Source organism: Rattus norvegicus, chromosome 10, assembly GCF_036323735.1.
Source record: "Rattus norvegicus strain BN/NHsdMcwi chromosome 10, GRCr8, whole genome shotgun sequence".
Taxonomy (NCBI): domain Eukaryota; kingdom Metazoa; phylum Chordata; class Mammalia; order Rodentia; family Muridae; genus Rattus; species Rattus norvegicus.
The window spans coordinates 43,170,939-43,192,713 of NC_086028.1; the positions used below are offsets into that span (position 1 = coordinate 43,170,939).

A 21,775-nucleotide genomic window follows, 5' to 3' on the forward strand; every position below is an offset into this window, starting at 1 on the left:
TGCATTCTCTGCCCGTGGCGTCTGCCTCTTGACTAACTCAGGCTCTTCCTCGGATGGGTCCCTATGCTCTGACATGTCCCCTTCCCTTGTAATATTTGAATATAATAAAGCATTCTTCAAATGACAGCCTTTTAAATAAACATGTATTTTTAAATGCTATGGACAGTTTTACTACTGCTTGACTTTACTGTGGTCTTATATTATTGGGACAGTGTTCTTGTGTAGCCATGAGGAGTTTTAAGCTTGATATGTAGCTGAGGATGACCTGGGATTCATGTTCTTCCTGCCTCTACCTCCCAAGTTTTGGGATTACAGTTATGTGGCACCATGCCCCTGTCTCTCATTTTCACCCCTTTGAATTGTGTCATTTATTATAATTACCTCAACACCAATTTCTATAGGAGATGAGTGTGTTTGTGTGTATAGTAGTGGCCATTTTTTCTCATATCCTCACCTTCTCTTTTTTCCTTTTGGTTACTGTCACCACAGGTTTATTTCCTGACTGAACTTTCAAGGCTTTGCTTTCCTTCCTTGGTCTTTCTTAAACTTAATTTTAAATTAGACTTCAATTTCGCCTTTCTGTGAATGAGATGAGGGAGTCCAGATGTTGCTCTTTTGGTCAGAGCAGTTTGGCAAACTTTCTTTGTTGAGAAAGCAGACAAAATCACTTACAAAACGTTGAAGTCATTCTAAGACGTGGCTGATACTGAGAAGGAAAGGGGAAATCTCCCACCCAGACATCAGTGTGTGAGAGAGATGAGCGAGACAGTTATGCATGTTCATGGCTGGCTGAGGAAGCACTGGCAGCCTCTGTGCATTTGCATTATTTGGGGAATTATTTGGGAAGGATCACAAGATATACAGACCTTCTGGAGAGTGGCTAACACTCACCTGTGGTTACATCACCAACAACACCCTTTGCCCCCTGTGCTGGCAAACACCCTCTGCTCACACCACTCTCACATGCTCTTAGAAATTACCAATCTTCTTCTGTATGCAGAAGTTCTTTCCCCAGAAATCCTGTTCTTGGGATCACACAACATGCAGCCTTTTGAGACTTGTCCTTTTCACTTAGCAAAATACATGAAAGGTTTTCTTGTTGTTCATTAATTTTTTAAGGGTTCTACCAGCACCTGACCATTACAGATGCAGATACTCACAGACAACCATCAGACTGAGCCTGGGGACCCCCAATGGAAGAGTTCAGGGAAGGACTGAAGGAGCTGAAGAAGGTTGCAACCCCACTGGAAGAACAATATCAGCTAACTAGGCCACCCAGAGCTCCCAGGGAATAAACCACCAATCATAGAGTTTACATGGAGGGAGCCAGGACTCCGGCTCCATATGTAGCAGAGGATGGCCTTATCTGACATCAATGGAAGGGGAAGCCCTTGGTCCTGTGGAAGTTTGATGCCCCAGCAGAGGGGGATGCTAGATCAGTGAGGCAGGAATGAGTGAGTGGGTGGAGGAGCACCCTCATAGAGATGGGGAAAGGGGGAGATCGGAGAGGGGGTTTGTGGAAGGGTAACTGAGAATGGGGATACCATTTGAAATGTGAAGGAATAAAATGATTAATAAACAAGAAAATTTTATTAGCACATACTAATTTGCTTAAATGTATAGTGACTGAAAAGCATGATGATGTTTATTTCTGGCTTTTAGTGATCTTCAATAAACTCACTCTAACTACTCACACACTGGTTGGACTTTAGTAGCTTACAGTGAGTGTATATAGTGCCCATAACAGTTGCTAGCTGGGCAAATTATCCCCTGGACTCCTGGTGATAGAGTTTGTCATTCAAATATATTTTCCAGAAAAAAAACCCAAGTTTAATCTTTTTTGAAGGAACACGAAGCCATCTGGATCCATTATCAGTTCCTATATGTAACACCCTGCCTTTAGTCACAGATTGCTACACATGGACATCAGGTATGATTAGTAGTAGGTAAGGAAAAATAGATTGTGAAAGCTAATAAGAGATACTAGATCAGGAGGGTAATTGCCACACATAAAACTTCCTGAGAGACTATATTTGAATCACTACAGGCACCATGAGATGATGGCTATTCCATGCTTCGTTGCTCGAATCAGAACACAAAGTGCATTTATATCAATGCTACGGTTTTCATGCTAAATATACGAAATCACTTTTTCGTGCATATCTTAGTAGACCTGGGAAAAATTCTGAGAAGAACTTAAAGATGTCAAGGATTAATTTCTCCAACGAAACGGAAAATATATGGGAAACAGAATTTCATCCAAGTGGGCTTCTATGAAAGGAAATCATAGCTCTAACAGAAAGCGATGGTATCTGGGAGGATGGCTATTTGGCTGCTTTGAAAGGTCCTTGTAAATCCCTGCAACAGTGTGGAGATGTGAAACCATTCTTATGAGACTTGATTGTAAAACGGTTGCTAGGCTTCTGAAGTGAAAATTTCCTAGTTTATGGTTTTAACCTGTTCATATCTTTGGGGTCCTTCGTTTCAGAAACAGTTTGAATTAAAGCCCCCACACAGTGAATCCCATGTCATCGTGTGATCTTTCTCTAGGAGGTGAAGGTCTGTCAACATACAGTCCTACGACGTAAAGCATCCTCAACCATGACACATGGCCGAGAATGGTCTGAGTGGAAAGGAGTGGGGACGGGTGCTTAAGGACGGTCACTGGTCATGTTTAAATTTAGCTATCATCTTCTAAGCCTGACACATTGTTAAAATTCCAGGAATTGATTTTTTCCTAATCTTATTTGTGGTTTAAATGTCGTCAGCTTTTAATTTGCCACATTTATTTTTAGGAGGTGATTATGGGAGAAGGGACCTATAATACCCAGTCTCTGTTCTGAAACATGGACCTTTATTATTGTTCCTCTTAAAGACAGTACGACTGAGTGGAAATTCCACCTACCGTAGCCCCAGAAAGCACATTGAGCATCGTTTCTGTGCTGGGAATGTGCTCACGGGAAGGATTGAAATGTGGTAAGAAAAGGTCTCTCCCTGCCCAGTGTAATCAGTAATGCGCTCAGTTAGAAGAAAGACGAATTTAATTGCACAGATTACTTCAAGGGACTAAGGGACAGGATGATATAAATAGCAGTGTCAAGGATGATAGATTAGCAGTGTCAAGCAACTCGGGATGATAGAACAGCAAATAGGGTATGGACTTGTGACTCGACGAGTTAAAAAACCCTTTGCCTTCGCACAGATGTCATCGGCAAAACCCATGTGATTTTACAAATAAGTAACACTCACTAAGGCTTTATTGAAGGCACCACGATGTGAACTAAGAGCAACAACACTCTATCAAACTCCACTCCATATGCGTGCACCTTACACATTTCTTTCTCACAAGGCTCTGCTTCCAATCTGGGTTTAGTTAGACTTAAATCCGCTTTTAAGATGAAGGCTAGGACACTTCTGAGCGCAGCAGCGGAGGGATCTGACTCTGTCACGGCTGCAGCATCTGCCCGTGCACTTCTGCAGGGCTCCTATCACCTCCTTGTTTCTCAGGCTGTAGATGAGAGGATTGAGCATGGGGGTCACTATGGTGCCCAGCACAGCACCTACCTGGTCCTGGTCGGGTGTGTGGGAAGAGGTGGGTGTCATGTAGATGAAGATGGCCTGACCGAAATAGAGGCTCACAACAGTCAGGTGGGAGGAGCAGGTGGCCAAGGCTTTGCTCCTCCCCTTGGGAGAGTTCATTTTGAGGACAGTGAGGAATATGAGGGCATAGGAGGTCAGGATCAAAGTGAATGGAGCCAGGAGAAAGATAATCGTTGACACAAACTTCACCATCTCGTAGACGGATGTGTCTACACAAGACATTCTCAGAATAGCCGGCATCTCACAGAAGTAGTGGTTGATCTCCCTAGAGCCACAGATAGGAAAATTCATGGGGTAGGCGGTATGAACGAGGGCTGCAACGACTGCTCCGATCCAGGTGGAGGCGGCCATCTTCAGACAGACCTTGGGGCTCATGAGAATGGCGTACCTCAGAGGGTTACAGACTGCCACATAGCGGTCATAGGCCATTAGTGTCAGTAAGATGCACTCAGCAAGGCCAAGGGTGAGGAAAGAAAACATCTGTGTGGCACAGGCAAAGAAGGAGATGTTCCGCCTCCCGGTGAAGTAGTTGGTGGCTGCCTTGGGCACTGTGCAGGAGATGTAAGCCAGGTCAATGAGAGACAGCTGACTGAGCAGGAAGTACATGGGGGTGTGGAGACGGGGGTCCAGCCAGATGAGGAGTATCAAGAGGGAATTTCCAGCCGAGGCCAGGGCGTAGATGAGAAGGATGACGGAGATGAGGAGGTTTGGGTACCTGCAGCTGGGAAAGAGACCCAGCAGAATGAAACTGGCTGTAGTTTTATTCTTCCTGTCCATATCTTCATTCAAAATTTTTTTTTATATCAACTGAAAACCTACAAAGGTAAAATGAAAGCTATCACAGAGAAAGCATTTGGCTGAAATAATTTGAGTCTCTCGGTCAGTACCTCTGGGGCTGGAACTCCCGGAGGTAGGTTTCCACAGGCGAGGAATTGGGGTAAGGGACAGGGATATGGAATTGTGGAGGAGATGGGCAGCAGGAGCTATAATGGAAAATCCCAAGTTGCCAGTCACTAGGGCAAGTTACAAAACACTAACAGAACAGCCTGCAGTTATCTGAAAGGTTCGAGAAGATAGCTGTCAGTTGACCTGAAGCTAAATGTCAGGCAATAGATGTGGTCGGCTATTTCCTTTCTTTTTTTTTTTTTTTTTGGTTCTTTTTTTCGGAGCTGGGGACGGAACCCAGGGCTATTTCCTTTCTTAAACCTACATGTCAATTTTTGGGCCACACATAACAGCCTTTTGCTAGCTACACCAGAACGTGGCTAATTACTTCTGTGCTTGGCCTGAGCTGCAGGAGCATGGCACTCAGATGATGCCTGCTGCCCTGTGCGGATCAGTTTTCATGTCCAAATCATAAAAGCTCTAGTCACCCCATGAGAAGGAATCAGCTCTTCATTCTTTTCCTGTTTCACCTGCCTTGTCCCTTTCAGGGTGTGCTGCTCTTTCTCTGTTCTTTCCCCAAATGCTTGCTTAACTTTTCTTCTGTTGCCCATCTTGATTTTGTCTGGGGTACCTCTAAGGAACCACTCCAATGGCTGAGATATTTCTCCTTTTGTCCAGCAGCAAAAGCATCTTACGGTTTCGCCCAATTGAAGTATACTTTACCCAGGACTTAGCAAGATCATAGCCTACAGTTATTCTTACTGGAACAGTTTAAGAATTAGTCCTTTTGATTATAACCTATAACCCAATTGTTCTTTTCCTCCCATCTTTGATATTTCATGTGAACAACAGTCTTTTGAAATTATTCAATATTTCTTTCTCTTTAAAATTATTTCATTTTAGGAGTTTTGCCTGCATTCAGGTCTGTATCCCATATGTGTGCAGTGTCCATGGAGGCCAGAAAAGGGTGTTAGAGCCCCCCTGGAACTGGAACTACAGATGTTAATGGCCAAGCAAGTTCAGGGAATTGAACTCAGTCCTCCGCAAAGAGCAGTCAGTGTTTTAAACTGCAGAGCTACCTCTCCCAGCATCCACATTGCTTTCTTGAGTGTTCTTTTCTACCAATCTCCACTCCAGAGAATCTCTTAAGCTTCCCTGAAAGCCCTGCTATTCTTTACCTATTGGCTGTTGTGACACGAGGACCCAGGCTCATCACTGGATCAAGACAGGCTTTGACCTCTAGTCAATCACTTACTGATTATAGCATGGTGGCCTTTTTTTCCTTCCTATCTTTTTCACTTGTAGAGGAAGTGCAATTCACATGATCATGACTTCAACATAAATAACATCCTGTCTTTTCTCAGGTCATAGACTTACCTCTTCTTTCTTTTGCAGAGTTTCTACCCTGGCACTATGGTTCAAGCACAAGTCATCAACCAGAGTTAACTTCCTTCAGAAAGAGCAAAATCTTCCTCAGTAGTGATCTTCTTTCCTGCTTTACTTTCCTGTTTTGTGTTGCAATGTGAACCTCGGTTAGCCTGTATCACCCTTCTTGCCTGTCCCATAACACTTTTCATTAAATTAATCAGTTCTTGTTTAGAGAACCTTGACCTCTGACCTCATAGCCCATGGAAACAGACTCCCTACATTTTGATTCACACCTTGCTCAGGTCTGAGAGCAGTGTGTTGGCTCACTGCTGTGTTCTGGCCAGATCAAGAGCTGCCAATTCTTCTGTGTGCCATGGAACTGGGGAGCCATCAGGGAGTCTCATGGGAGTCTCTCCCCAGACTTCAATTAATCACACACCTAGAAACCTCTGATGCAAACCTCACTGTCCAGTATTTGGTGTTGTTTGTTTGGTAAAACAACAGTTGGATTTTTATGTCTCGGTGGAGATGGGGAGGAAGTAGCTTGGCAGAGGCAGAAGGAAACAGACTCTGAACAATCAAAGCTCCTTCAGGGTCTCATGTGGCAGTGATCCTGTCTGACCAAGGATGAGCTGCTATCCAAGAAGAACAGAGAAGAAATAACTAATATGCGATAAGGGAAAATAACCTAAACATAGTTCTGATAATCTGGGCTTTTCACAGGATAGGCTATACTCTAAAGATTATAGTGTACACCCACATTTTGACCCTGTTGTACCAGATTCTAAGCCAGGCACCAGAAGTCCAGTTCCCTTCTTGAGTAGAGACACCATACTCAACCACAGGCCATACTGACCAGAAAACCAGAAAGGAACCAGAAACCAAAGAACAAAACACCCATCCGACAAAGACAAACTCAAAAATCTGAATCTAAACCTAGAATCACTCCAAACCCAGATGCCTAGATGCTAGCATAAGAATACAAACAATAGCCAAAGCAATATGTCACCACCAGAGGAAAGATATCCTACTGCTATAAGCAAGCCCTGAATATTCAGCTGAAGCTCAAGAAAAAGGCATTAAAACCAACTTTATGAAGACAATACAGGTCCTTAGAGAGGGAATGAATAAATCCCCTAAAGAAAGCCAAGAAAGCCAAAGAAACAAGCAAAAACAGTAGAAGGGTATAAATAAAATTGTTCAAGACCAAAAATGGAAATAGAAGCAATAAAGAAAACACAAACAGGACTGGAGAGATGGCTCAGAGGCTAAGAGAACCAGATGTTCTTCCTGAGGTCTTAAATTCAATTCCCAGCAACCATGTGGTGTTTCATAACTGGTGCTCTTTTCTGGCCTACAGGCACACACATAGACTGAACACTCTATACACAAAAAATAAATACATATTAAAAAGAAGGAAAACACAGAGATTGTAGAAATGAAAAATCTAGGTAAGTGAATAGGAACTACAGATGTAAGCATCACCAACAGAATACAAGAGACAGAAGGGAGAATCTCAGGTGTTGAAGATATGATAGAAGAAATTGATACATTGGTGACAGAAAATGTTAACTAAAAAATTCCTGACACAAAACATCCAAGAAAGACTAAACCTAAGAATAATTGGAATAGAAAAGAATTCTAGCTCAAAGACCCAGAAAATATTTTCAACAAAATCATAGAAAACAAATTTCCTAACCTAAAGAAAGAGATGCCTATAAGGATACGAGAAACTTACAGAATAACAGATAGATTGGAGCAGAAAAGAAAGTCTTTCTGCCACATAGTAATCAAAATGCTCAACACACAGAACAAAGAAAGAATGTTACAATCTTCAAGGGGAAAAGAACTAGGAACATAGGAAGACAGACCTATTAGAATTACACCAAGTTCTCAATGGAGATTCTAAAAACCAGAAGGGCCTGGACAGATGTCCTGAAGATTCCAAAAGACCACAATTACCAGCCCAGACTACTATGCCCAGCAAAACTTGCAGTCACCATAGATGGAGAAGACAAAATGTCCCACAATAAAGTCAAACCCTTATCCAACTTAACTAAGAGACACAGAGAGAATAACTAAATTAACAAAATCAGAAATGAACAGGGGAACATAACAATAGACACCAGGAAACCCAATGAATCATTAGGTCATAGTTTAAAATCTATAGTCCCAAAAAATTAGAAAATCTAAAAGAAATGGATGATTTTCTGGATAGATACCACTTACCAAAGTTAGATCACCAATATAAATAGATCTATGATAGAAGCAGTCATTGGAAATTTCTCAACAAGAACAGCAATAACAGCCCATGGCCAGACGGTTTTAGCACCAAATTCTATTAGACTTTCAAAGCAGAGCTAACACCAATACTCTTCTAATTGTTCTACCAAAGAGAAATAAGAGGAATAATTTATGAGATTACAATCACTTCGATACCCAAACCAAACAAAGATTCAACAAGGAAAGAGAATTAATTACTGATCAGTTTCCCTTATGAACATAGATGCAAACACACTCAATAAAATTCTCACAAACTGAATGCCAGAACACAGCAAAAAGATCATCCACTGTGATAAATTAGGCTGCCTCCCAGAGATATTAGGATGTCTCAATATTAGAAAATGAGTCAATGTAATCCATCAAATAAACAAACAGAAAGAAAAATAAACCCATATGAGCATCTCATTAGATCTCAAGTTTTTGACAATCTAACACCCTTTTATGCTAACGTATCAGAGAAATCAGGGATAAAAGGGATATACCTCACCCAAATAAAGGCAATTTACAGCAAGCCTATAGCTAATATGTTCAATGTAGAAAGGCTCATAGCAATTCCACTAAAATTCTGAACAAAACAAGGCTGTCCCTTTTCTCCATATATATCCAATATAGTAATTTACATTCTAGTTAGAGCAATAAGACAGCTAAAGGAGATCAAGGAGATACAAATTGAAGAGCAAGTCAAAGTATCACTATTTTCAGATGATATAATAATATACATAAGTGGTCCTAAAAATTCTAATAAACACCTGTGAAGTGACTGGATACAAGATTAACTAAAAAAAAAGTTAGTAGACCTACTGCACACAAATAACAAACAGTCTCAGGAAAAGCCCAAACAAACAGGGAAACAACACCCTTCACAAAAGCCACAAATGGTATCCATCTTGGGGCAATTCTAACCAAGCAAATGAAAGATTTGTATGATAAAAACTTCAAGTCCTGGAAGAAAAAAATTGAAGATGGTACCAGAAGTCGGAAAGATCTCCTATGCTCATGGGTGAGTAGTGAGTAGGATCAACAGAGTATAACCATACTTATAAAATCAATTTACAGATCCAGAGCAATACCCAGAAAAATTCTAAGACAATATTCTTAGACCTTGAAAGGACAATACTAAACTTCATATGGTATAGGGATAATCTCTCGTGTACTGTGTGGAGCCATCACCTGTCAACAAAAACTGATGGCCAATAAGTTGAGGCATGATTAGAAGGTGGGACATGCATGCATGTGTGTGTGTGTGTGTGTGTGTGTGTGTGTGTGTGTGTGTGTGTGCGTGTGTGTGTTTGTGTGTATGAGAGAAAAAGAGAGAAAGAGGCAGAGGGGGGAGGGGAGGGGGAGGAAGAGGGAGGAGGAGGAATTCTGGGAAGGAGTCAGGTGTGAGGAAGTCACCACTGAGTGCCAGAAGTCATCAAGGAGAAGCTAAAAACTAGCAGGTGATCTTCCTGAGATAGTTCTGCCATGGATTAAAATCCATGAGGAATTTTCTCCTCTAGGCAAGGCTGAGGAGAACTTCATTTTAGGAAAGATTCCTACCATTAATATGCTTTTCCCATCTCTCTCTCTCTCTCTCTCTCTCTCTCTCTCTCTCTATATATATATATATATATATATATACACACACACACACACACACACACACACACATATCTCACTAGGTATTAGCTCACCCTTTTTAGCAGATATCTGCAGAGCAACAGAAATGTACTGTTTTGTAGTGATGCTATATAGACAAATAGATGGCTTTTTAATTCTTAATGATGATTCTATAAGATTTCCTAAAATTTCCTAAAATTATATTAGTAATTATTAAGCTCTTTTATAATAGAATGGACTGCTATTAAGTCCTCTATGATAATCTAAACTGCAATGAGAACTGTCAGTCTTCATGTGTCCCGAGTTAATTGCTTTTGAGTTAATCTTGTATCCAGCCACTTTGCAGAAGGTAGAATTTTTAGGATCACTTATGTTTACCATCATATCAACTGCAAATAAAAATATTTTGACTTGCTTTCCATTCGTATCCCCTTGATCTCTTTTAGTTGTCTTACTGTTCTAACTACAACATCAATTACTATATTGAATATATATGGAGAGAAGAGACAGCTTTGTTTTGTTCAGAACTACAACTTAGAGCACATTCCTAGAAGTTTTAAAATAATCAATCGAAGGTCATAAAAAGTGAACTAAGGATTTACTATAGGTGCAAGGACAGAAGATAAAACATTGACTGGGTTTATCTAATAACTTAGAAGAATTATTACTTTTTTTTAAATAAACTTTCCATGAAGCTGTAGAGCTAGTGACAGATGGTGAATGTTTAGCTGGATAATTACTCCTAGTGGATATGCATGTAAACATTCTCTGTTGTAAACTTCTTATTCAATTTGTGATTTGAATTTGTGTGCAACCTTGTGATGAACATTTTACCATGTGATCATGTATTTTAAAATGGATAACTGCTGCGGAAAAGGATCAGGGATGGGCCTTTCCCCCCTTTTCTTAGAGAACTTTCATAGGAAATATTTTAGAACTTAGAAATAAAAGCTAAAACCACTTTTCAACACATTCCTTTTTCTTCTTGCAATTTCAACTAGCAGGCTGGGAGTTAAAGCAGAGATAAGAGTTCTTGCAGAGATAGATGAGACAAAGGCTACATTACTTAATCTCTCTCTGTTTTAATATGAGGTGCTAAGCCAGAGACTGCAGTTTCTGGCCTCAGAGAAACTCATACAGACAGGCCAGCTATAGAAGCAAAGTGACTTAGATTTAAGACAGGTAAATGCTTTATTATTATAAAAACTTTATTATAGCAACCTTAATATCTCATAACACCATGTCTTACCACCACCGATGGATGCTTCCATATACGCTTACCTTCAAGAGAGAATCAAGAAAGAAGTGCTGGGGATGGCTCCTGGCAGTGAAGATGCTGAGCAAGTCTGACATATGAAGCTAAGGAGTGATAACCAGCCATGTGGCAGACATAGAATAGTTTAAACCCGTTATTAAGCTAGGAGCTAGTTGGAGAACAAGCCTAGCTTAAGGCCCAGGCATTTACTAATAAAATGTAAACCTCCGAGTTGTTATTCAGGAATTGGGATACAGATGGAAAAACCCTCAGCTAAAAATGGCATAAAATATAAGGGCTCTTAGAATCTGGCTTAGAGCCTGAGAAAAAGCCCTGGGTAGAAAGGCAGGGAACAAACACTTCCCAGAGCCAAAAGCAGTTTCCTAGCAGTGGGATGAAGTGGGGTGGTGGTGTAAGTGTGTGTATGAGGCATGGGCAAGGGACAAAGACTAAATCCCTTCCAGTGAGAGCAAACCAAAAGCCTCAAGAGCCACAGCAGATAGTGGCATACTGTGGCCCGAAACCACCTTCCCAGAATGGGCAGAGGTCGGAGGACAAGCTCAGCCCAATGTGGCAGAGTGTGTGGGCTTGGAACTACTGGTTGGTATAAACTTCCAACTACTTACAGTTGGGCAGAGAGAAGGACTTACAAGACGGGGGCAGAGCCATTAGTTAGCAGCCTGCTTGGTGCTAGCTGAGTATCAGAGAGACTTGGAAGAAGCCTGCTACAGACATGTAGAAAAATGGTGGGAAAAGCTGAAAAGTCAAAAGGCTTGATAAGACACTTGGAAACTCCTGAAGGACAAAGTCAGAGATTAAAAAGAAAAATATTTTCTGTATTTTTTAAAAACATGTGGGTTCATATAACTTTGTTACAATTATCAGCATAAAAAGTCATATGTACAATAATGATTGAAATTTTGTATATTCTTTTTAAGAGAGATCAGAATAGAGCAAACCTAGAGAATGAAAAAAGACTGAAAAATTAAATACTAGAATGGAGGCAATAGAAAAGAGATTGGAGAATCCTGACTCAGAATAAAGGATCTTCAGAGGAATCCAATCTGGAGCCTATGTCACCACCTTGTGATGAAATTACAAAATGGCAATCCATAGAAATGATAAACCCAGAGGCTTCAGCTATGAACCCACACAATCACTCTAGAGGCATTGATATCACCAAGGAGCAGTTACTAGATGAAGGTCTGTATGCTGAATTAAAAGTGCAGATTCTGTTTAATGAAGTCACCTTGGAACAATGTCATACAATAGCTTATGTGTTTCACTTTGTAGAGTGTAAAAATTTAAAATTTGTACATGTGTTAATACACCATACAGTTGATATATGTTTAGAATTCCAAGGGGCCTCTGCCTTGAACTCTGAAAAGGATGATTCTGAGATTGCACATTTTTTAGAGGTGATGGCTATCTTTGAGATGCCTTTAGAGATTGAAGCTTGATGCTTAACAATTTTAAATGTCAATGAGACAGTTGCTGAAATAGACTGGATTTTTGAAAGGACCGATGGATTAGATCAACTTGGAGATGCCTGAACTTCACAATGGAAGGAGGGAAATGTGTTGCAGAAGAGGTTTTGCCCTTGCTTCAACAGGAGGAAGAACTATGTCTTCCATAAAAATTAACAAAGATTAGATTTGAGCAGGGAGATCTTCTGAAAATGTTGGCAGCAGATATGAGGGAAGAAACCAAGACAAACAAAACAGGTAAACTATATGCTGATCCCTCTACATGGGAACAGTTTTGAGACTGCTAAGGCATGAAAGGGTCTCTGTGTAGCTAATAAGTCCTCAAGATGGCATGGACAGAAATTTATATTAAAGTTTGAACATACAGTCTAAATGGACTTATAAAGTTAGATGCCTTTTTTTCTGCTTGAACATAGAGCAAAGAATCATCTTTTGCTGGTTTCTGCGTACTGCATGTCCCATACACAATGCAGAAATGCACATTGTGTTTGAAAGTTTGTATGTTTGCAGAGTGAAAAGATTAGACACCAAAGAAGACAAGGCAAGTAGCTCAGGTGATCCTACCTTACAAACTGCCTCAAATGCTGTTTCCTCAAGAATCTGCCTCAAGGACGACGTCAATACAGCTAGGTAGCTAGTCCAGCACACCGATTGCTCCACTCAGGACTTCAGTTGAGCACTATCCTTTACCATCACATGGAGACTGAACAGCAAATGACCCAGTTAACTCTCCTAGGACTTGGCCAATATCCCAATTTTCTTAGCTCCCTGCCCCCAAAGAACATCACCCTCAGGCAGCAGGAAGCAATTTTAAGAAAACAATGCCCCATTTTCCAAAAATGGGATGGTGGGTAAGAAGCATAGGTCAGCGTCTGTGCGTCACCGCCAGGAGTCTCCTCACAGGGACCTGGCTGACGATGACTAGTCACTGTGGGGAAGAGTGTGAGGTAAAAGTTAGTGCCTAGAGAAGCAGGTCTTGCAGTCATCAGCATGTTTCTTAGGAGATTTGATTGCTGAAGTATCTCGGCTTACTAACTACAACCTCTCAAACGCCAACGAAAACAGAGAATTTTAATAATTTCTATACGCTTACCCTGAAAGAACTTGGGAGAGGAAAATTTGCAGTGGGTAGGCAATGTATATCAAAATCAACTAGACAGGAGTATGCTGCCAAATTCCTGAAAAAAGAGGGCAGGAGTGCCGGGCACAGATTCTTCTGTATGCGATAGCTGGAGCTGGCCAGGTCTTGTTCCCACGTGATTAATCTGCATGAGGTCTATGGAAATGCAACCAAAATCATTTTGGTGTTAGAATATGCTTCAGGGGGAGAAAATTTCAACCTGTGTTTACCTGAGTTGGCTGAAATGGTATCTGAAAAATGATGTTATCAGACTCATTTAACAAGCCCTTGAAAGAGTCCATTATCTACATCAGAATAACATTGTTCACCTTGATTTAAAGCTACAGAATATACTTTTGAACAGTATATACCTACTTGGAGACATAAAAACTGTAGATTTTTGAATGTCTCGAAAAATTGGGAATGAATATGAGCTTCGGGTAATCATAGGAACACCTGAATACTTAGCTCCAGAAATCCTCAACTATGATTCCATTACCACATCAACAGATATGTGGACTATTGGCATAATAGCATATATGTTGTTAACTCATACATCACCATCTGTAGGAGAAGATAGCCAAGAAACACATCTGAATATTTCTCAAGTGATTGAGATTGTTCAGAAGTCTTACAACTGGCCACAGACTTCATCCAGAACCTTCTAGTGAAGAATTCAGAGAAAAGACCAACAGCAGAATCCTGCCTTTCCCAATCATGGCTGCAGCAGTGGGACGTTGGAAGCTTGTTTCATCTTGAGGAAACTTCAGGATCCTCTTAAACTCAGGATCTGACTCTCAGGTCCTCTGAAGATAATACCACTAAGTCCTGTAATGGAAGCTGTACAGACAGAGAGGACAAGGAGAACATCTGTGAGGATGACAGCTTAGTTTCTAAAAGATTTCCATTCAACAACTCTTTGCCCAGCCCCCACAAACTCTTTCCAGATTTGTTTTGTTAGCATTTCTCTTTGTGACTCTTCTGGACTGACTTGGAAACTTGAAATCTCTGGTGTCAGATTGTGTTTGTAGCTTCATACATAATATGTTTATATTATAAATGCACTTTTGCTTAGAAGAACTTAAGGAACAGTTCAAATGCTAGCCTTCCATTAGCTAGCATATCATTTCCTGCCCTGAAAGCGTTTACAGAGAAAAATATTTAAATATATGACAAAAATATAAATTGTGCATGTGATACACACGCAACTGAAAGAATTCAAGTTCAGTTGAACTTATAAAAGGGGTTATATTATGGTTAGTAAAGACTGAACAAAATGAAAACATAAGAATTTAATAGGTTCTCTCTAAGTAAGCCCTACACCAGAACTCTATTAACAGAGAATTTGTTTGGAGAAATGCTGTCAAGGATAAACCATAATATGTACTGCTTTATGAATATTCCAGAGACATTTTAAAATTGAAAATGCTTCCCAGTTACCAATAGCTTGAGACTGTAAGATTTTCTTTGTATGCCATGTGCTCTGTGAGAGAACACAGTCAACCAGAGCAGGGAGGAAGCCAGATTGATCCAGGCTGTTTCTCTGTAAACTGAGCCAAAGCACGACATCATTTCCAACTCCTGCATTTTGTACATGCATCATATATCTCATCTAGTAAGATCTAGAAGATGGATATGCATGGTATGCAAATAAAAGAGGCCTTCATGCTCTAGAATTATTAGAGTAGAGGAGAATTAGGTAGTAGCAAATGTGTTCTAATTTCAATCAGACATATTCATAAAGGGAAATGTTAAGTCCAGGCAGCTGACTTAGTGTTGGGTGTCTCCTAAGTCTCAGAATGCAAGCCCATCATTGAGGGCATAGGCACATCTGGAGTTCTTGTGTGAAATCCTAGTGAGTGAAGAGGCGTGACATGTAGCTATCTTCAGGCTCCCTGTGTGTGTGTTCTGTTGGAAGCAACACATGAGACAGTCTAGTGTTGTCAATGATCAATATCTGTGTTCAGGCCGGATGGGAGGGCCTAGGAACTGCTTTGGAGATTTCCCACTGGTGTCCACTTTAAACTGTAATAACATCATGTTAAGATAACAGATTTCATAAATAATAATGTCATGTTAAGATAACAGATCTCATAAATATGCTACTATATTAGACTCCATTGCCAAAGCAAATTAAAAATCTGTATATTTCCACCTTGATGTGGGTGTTAGTCTAATAACCTGTAAATTTTTGAAAATGTTAATAAAATTCCAAATTCTTTGGATAACTTTAAACAATTTAAATTGAGCATTGGTGTCTTTGTTTGACTAAACATCGAGTTCCTTTTACATCTTTGTTACTTTAAAAGGAAAAATTGTTTGCCTTTTGTATATGTGTGTGCATATGTGTATGTGTACAGATATATATATATATATATATATGTATAGATAGATAAAATATAGCCTTTAAACAACTTCATGTTAGATATTCTTTCCTTGGGTATTATGCTCAACTCAGGTGCCAAAGGAGCCCTCTTATCTGAATGATAACTGTGCACATACATTCTTTAAGAAGTAGTTTGTTGGCCCAAGAAGCCAAACACTGAAGATGCTAAATTTAACTCTTGTGTTTCTGAAATTGAGAAGCTGTTGGTAAATTATCGATTGCTTGTGTACTTTCCATCAGTGTTAATTCAGGTAAAGTCATTAGTCAGTCATTAGGAAATGTGATTACTTTCCCAAATGGTGGCATTTTATTGTAAAACTTTAAAAAGTATGATGCCAGATGCCAAAAGTAAGCATTTGAAATTTTAATTTTAAGACATTTGTTTAAAACCACTTATTGTCTGTATTTTTTTTCCTGAGGAATCCTGAGATAGTTTGTGTGTTCTCCTTAGTTAATGGGATACCAAGTTGTAAATTCTCATACCTTTGCTTGGGACATTCTTATTGAAAAACAGCAGCTAGTGGTTGCACAATAGAAAAACAGTCTTTCCATAATAAATGGGATGGATGGTTTGGTGGGTGATGGATGATTGTCATTGCTTTAGGGGACTTGGCTACAAATTGTTGATTCTCTCCTGTCTAATGTTAGGGGTAAACGTGGGGAGAAAGGATGAAATGAAAAAGGGGGAGTTATAGTAATTATAGAGTAAAAGTGTAGATTATTGAATCTACTTTTAGACTAGAAATCAACAACAAGCCAAATAGTTCACATTTGGTATGGATTTTGTGTATTGATTCAAAATTACCATTATGCTTTGCTACAACATACTGTACATATGTTTCAACATTGTTTTAGTTATTATACCTATGCAACTCATTTAATTTAAAAATGTAATGTGAAGTTCTAGTCCTTGAAAGCTACTATTACAAACTGCTTAGGATAATTAAGAAAAACAAGTTGGTAGCCAATCAATCAAACTTGTAGTCATGGTACCTACCAGTTTATTGCAGAAATAAGCTTTATTTTGCTTCCCGTAGATGTTTTTAAAGTTAAGCAGATAGCGAATAGCTAGAAACAAGCACAGATATACTATAGAGATGGCCTTGAAAAACTTCAGAGATCTAGATAATATGGCATTTAAAGATGTTTTATTAATAAGAAGCTTTTGTGACAGTGAGATGTGTCTGCTACTGGGAGCACCCCTATTCTAACTCAAAGAAGATGATAGACATTGAAGAACCACCTTGTGGAGTTGGCTTCTAATGTGGCAAAGCTTCCATGGGGCAAAAAACCCTGCTCTTGCCTCAACTTCTGACTGTATGCTGTCCAAAGTGTCAAACAGGATGCAGGGAAGTGGGTTTCTGAGTTTTGCCAAGACAGGGTAAACTAGTCCTTCAATATTCCTGCATCATAGAAAATATATCAGATATTCTGGGCCAGAAGGTCCAATGATGATGCTCCAATGACACAGAGAAACCTTGGTGGACTGTCTAGGTAGCCAGTAACTTTTGTCACTTCTATAGTTTTGAAAGTTGCTTGCTCCGCACTTTCTATATACTCAGGTAATATTTATCCTTTTCGGGTCTCTGATGGTGTTGAAGACTAGATAGTTATAGTTTCACAATTAACCTTAAGCTGTTTAGTATTTAAGAAAATGTTTTAAAGTCTAAGGATATTTCTAGATTGATAAGTGTACCTTCAAATTGAAAATGATTTAAATACAGAACTCTGAACTCAGCAACATAGGATAAAAGATAGAATCCTTTCTCCAAGGTTGCCAGATACATGAGGACTGGACATTATGAATATATGTCTTACCTGATGGCTTTCATAATTATTATTATTGTTATAGTTTATGGATGTTAAGGGAAAATCTTTGTATTGGACTAAAAGGAGAGCTGTAGAGATAATTTCTTGTGGAAGCATCACTTGTCAATAAAATCTGGTAGCTAATAAGCTGAGGAAGAATTATAAGGTGAGACGTGGGATATCTGGCACAGAGAGAGAGAGTGGGGGAGGGGAAAAGGAGGGGGAGGGGGAGAGGGAGGGGGAGAGGGAGAGATTGATTCTGGGAAAGAAGAAGGAATCAGGTGTCTGCTAGGAGGGAAGTAAAATAAATAACATGTTGTTGTCTGACATCTTCTACAAGGTGAATTTGTACTTAGTTCCCATGATTGTAGTTTGGTTTAGAACCAATACAACAAAACAAATCAAACCTGACCAATCCATAAGAGTTACATAAATTTAGAAGCTGAAGAACAAACTTTCTTAGAATTGGAACTAGCCATTCTATACGAAATTGCAACTGAGTAGCCAAGATGGCCAAGTGAAAGGAAAGTTACAAGAAAGTGAATTATCTCTAATATTCTAAGCATTAAACAAAGTAACTCATAGAGTAATGGAAGGACAGAGAGGAAACATGCAGGAGGCCCGGTTGATGATGATTCCAGTTTTGGTCGATCCAGAAACCTATTTCTCTCATTTGCTGCTATTGCTTTCTTCAACTTCATGCTTTCTCTCTAATTTAGCTTCACGAATGACACTCCCTTAATATGTCACATATAAACCCAGTGTCAGAACAGAGAGTGGAAGCAAGTCAGACCCAGATCAGAATGGTTGCACTAGACACCTCTCTCAAGGACTGCTGCCCTGCTTATCCAGATACCTGCGAATAGGCTTCTTCTCCATAGGTCGTAAGACAGTACTTGGCCTCCTCATGCACCATGGTTTATGCTTGGCAAACATGGGACACTGTGCTGAGGCTCTCAGAGAACAATGCTAAACACATGTTAAAGATTCTGCATTTGGCAAACTGATTGGAGCTCCTGTGAACATGGAGCTTTGGAACATCACGGTGACAGAGCCCATTTACTATGGTCTGTCTACAGTGTCCTTTGGAGCCATTCGTTGTTCACTGTGGTTTCTGCCAGCAGGTCTGTGACAAGCAGGTGACACCTTTGGAGTGTATTGACTTCTTAGAATGCTAGCTTCCCTGACTCTAAAAGCTTGCCATGTCACCAGGCAGCATCTGAGAACCACAGCAGAGATTTTCCCACTTTGCCACAACCTGAATCCTGAGGTTTCCACAAGTGTAGTTGAAAATGCTGTGAGTTATGGCTTATGACTTGTTTGTGCTTTGTCACAGTCCATGAAACTTTGAAACATGCCACTGGGAAAAAACATGAACTCAAGTGCCTGGCCCATGGCCATTCACATTTGACTCAAGAATAACTGATTTGTCATTTCCACTGAATATACTGTGTGAATGGTTTTGGGGAATATCTTTATATGCAAGTGCAGGTACCCTGACCATTTGAAACCTTTGGGGCAAATTGTACTATCCAAATTTAAGTCTCTAAAACATTATCTTTACTATATCACAGTACAGGAGCTGAAGAGAGAAAATGTATCTTGCTCGTTGTTTTTTACATAATTTTAATTTTACATTAATTATTGAGAGGATACACAGAATTCTTTCAATATGCCAATGATCTCTAGTCACCCCTGGTTAATGTTGTTAAACACTGTTCTTCTGTCTCACGCTACCTTTTATGAATTGAACACTTCATGACTCTTCAATTTACAATATGACATAATGTCAAATGGTAAGACTTTTGTCCCACAAAATTAAACAGTCATTATGAACTTCATAAAATGTAACAGTGGCACAACTCCAATAAGATTTCTGAATGGACAAGAAGTATATCAACAAAGAAATTTAAGAATAGAGAAAGAGTTCTACAAGAAAGGATGAATATGAAACGAGGCACGATGGATCTGGAATAACCTCAGCATGAGACCTGGATCAACAGATATATAGTGACAAGGAAAGGGAATATGCATTATGAGTTACTTTACAATTTCTTAGAAGAGGGGGCTCAAACCCAACCATTTCCTCATAGCTTCAGTGACATTCTTATTCCTAAAACTATATATTAGTGGGTTCAACAGAGGTGTGAGTATGGTGTAAAACACAGACACTACCATGTCCTTCTCAGGGGTGTGGAGGGAGGCAGGGAGCATGTAGTTATAGATAGCAGTGCCATAGAAGAGGATGACCACAGTCATGTGGGAGGAGCAGGTTGCAAGAGCCTTCTTCCTGCCCTCTGTTGAATTCATCCTGAGAACAGTGAGGAGGATGGATGAGTAGGATCCTGAAATGACTGTCACAGGAATGAGAAGCATGACCACACAGCACACATACATGAAGGTCTCATAGAGCCAGGTGTCTGAGCAGGAGAGCTTTGTCACAGTAAGAACCTCACAGTAGAAGTGATAGATCTTCCGAGATCCACAGAATGGGAAGGTCATGGTGACAGGGGTGAACATGAAGCCATCTAAGGATCCCAGGAGCCAACATGAAGATATCAGGAGAAGACATACCCTGTGGTTCATGAGGACATGATACCGGAGTGGATGGCAGATGGCCACATAGCGGTCATAGGACATGGCAGCTAGAAGCAAAAATTCTGAACCTGCTAGTGTCAGGTAGAGGAACATCTGCATCCCACAGGCAGCAGCTGAGATCCTGTGGTTCCCCAGGACCTGGTCCATGAGCATCTTGGGCACAGTGACAGAAATGTACATCATGTCCATGAGAGACAGCTGGCTGATAAAAAAGTACATGGGTGTGTGGAGGTGTGTGTCAGAGAGTATCAACAGGATCAGAAGGATGTTCCCAGACAAGGCCATCAGGAAAACCACAAATATGACGACAGAAAGCAGGGCAGGGTCTTTGGATTGACTTAAGAATCCCACCAGGGTGAAACCTGACTGTTCAGTGTAGTTGTTCATCCAAGTGTTGATGTCCATGTATGTCTCCTAGGCAACCAAGAAGGTTTTGGTTAGTGACTGCTTACTGATATGCATATAGGCCTACTATGCTGAGAAATTTCCTGGGCCTGTAGATTTGAAAATGATAATCTACTTATAATGTAAGGCAAATAAAATTAATAATTCACACATCTGTGGTTGGAGCCAAAACCAGTCAGAGTAGGGCTGACACAGTTCATGATCATGGTTTTTCCTCATAACAAATAGTGGCCTCTGTCAACAAATTTTTGATATTTGCAGATAACTTTTTGCTCTCAACAAAAATAGTGAAATACCAAGAAAAATGAACCAACAGAAACCAGTGTACGTGTAATTCAAACAAGTAACCAAACAGACACATTGTTCAGACATTAATGAATATACAAGTTGGTCTTAAGAACCAGTGTAGATCCCCCACAGCTCTCTGCTTCCAAACCCCATGGCAGAGAAAGCTCATCACCCACACGTGTGGGCACTAATGAGCCTGCAGGGCAGGAGAGACCGCCAGTACTGCCCAACTTTGCCCACGTCCCTGGCCCAAGAGGAAACTGTATAGGGCCTTTGGGCACAGGAAGATAGGGGAAGTCAAGCTGCTGGAGCCATGTACTCCAGACTGTGCCCGGATCTGAACGGACCTGGTCGAACAGCTCCCTGCACCCAAATCCCGTGGGAAGGAGAGGTAGACCTTCAGAGGGACAAACACGCCTGTGAAACCAGAGGAGACTACTCTCTGCCCACATTTCTGACTCTAGAGGAAAACACTTAGCACCATCAGGGCCCCCTGTGCACAGGGACCCAGAAGTAGTTTCAGGGTTTCTGGTTGCTGCCCCCATGGAGAGCTGAAACCAAGCCCCAAGGAGCGACTTCGGGCCAGAGACCCGAGGTAAGACCAACTTTTCTGCTCCTAGTGACCTGCCTGGTGGACTCTGGACACATGCCCACAGGAACAGCTGAAAGCCAGTGGACAGGAATGACTAAAC

The 21,775-nt window shown here is 40.5% G+C and overlaps 2 protein-coding genes and 1 pseudogene across 2 annotated transcripts; 1 reads left to right on the plus strand and 2 right to left on the minus strand.

The window, feature by feature from the left end:
- Positions 1-3,369: 3,369 nt before the first annotated feature.
- On the minus strand, positions 3,370-4,377 carry Or2av9 (olfactory receptor family 2 subfamily AV member 9). Its single transcript, NM_001000781.1, has one exon. The coding sequence runs from the start codon at positions 4,375-4,377 to the stop codon at positions 3,370-3,372; it is 1,008 nt and encodes a 335-aa protein (NP_001000781.1).
- A 9,090-nt stretch (positions 4,378-13,467) lies between these two features.
- Stk17b-ps1 (serine/threonine kinase 17b, pseudogene 1) lies at positions 13,468-14,558 on the plus strand (annotated as a pseudogene).
- A 5,289-nt stretch (positions 14,559-19,847) lies between these two features.
- Or2t48e (olfactory receptor family 2 subfamily T member 48E) lies at positions 19,848-20,777 on the minus strand. The gene has a single exon (NM_001000009.1). It carries the CDS (start codon positions 20,775-20,777, stop codon positions 19,848-19,850), a length of 930 nt encoding a protein of 309 aa, NP_001000009.1.
- Positions 20,778-21,775: the final 998 nt, after the last annotated feature.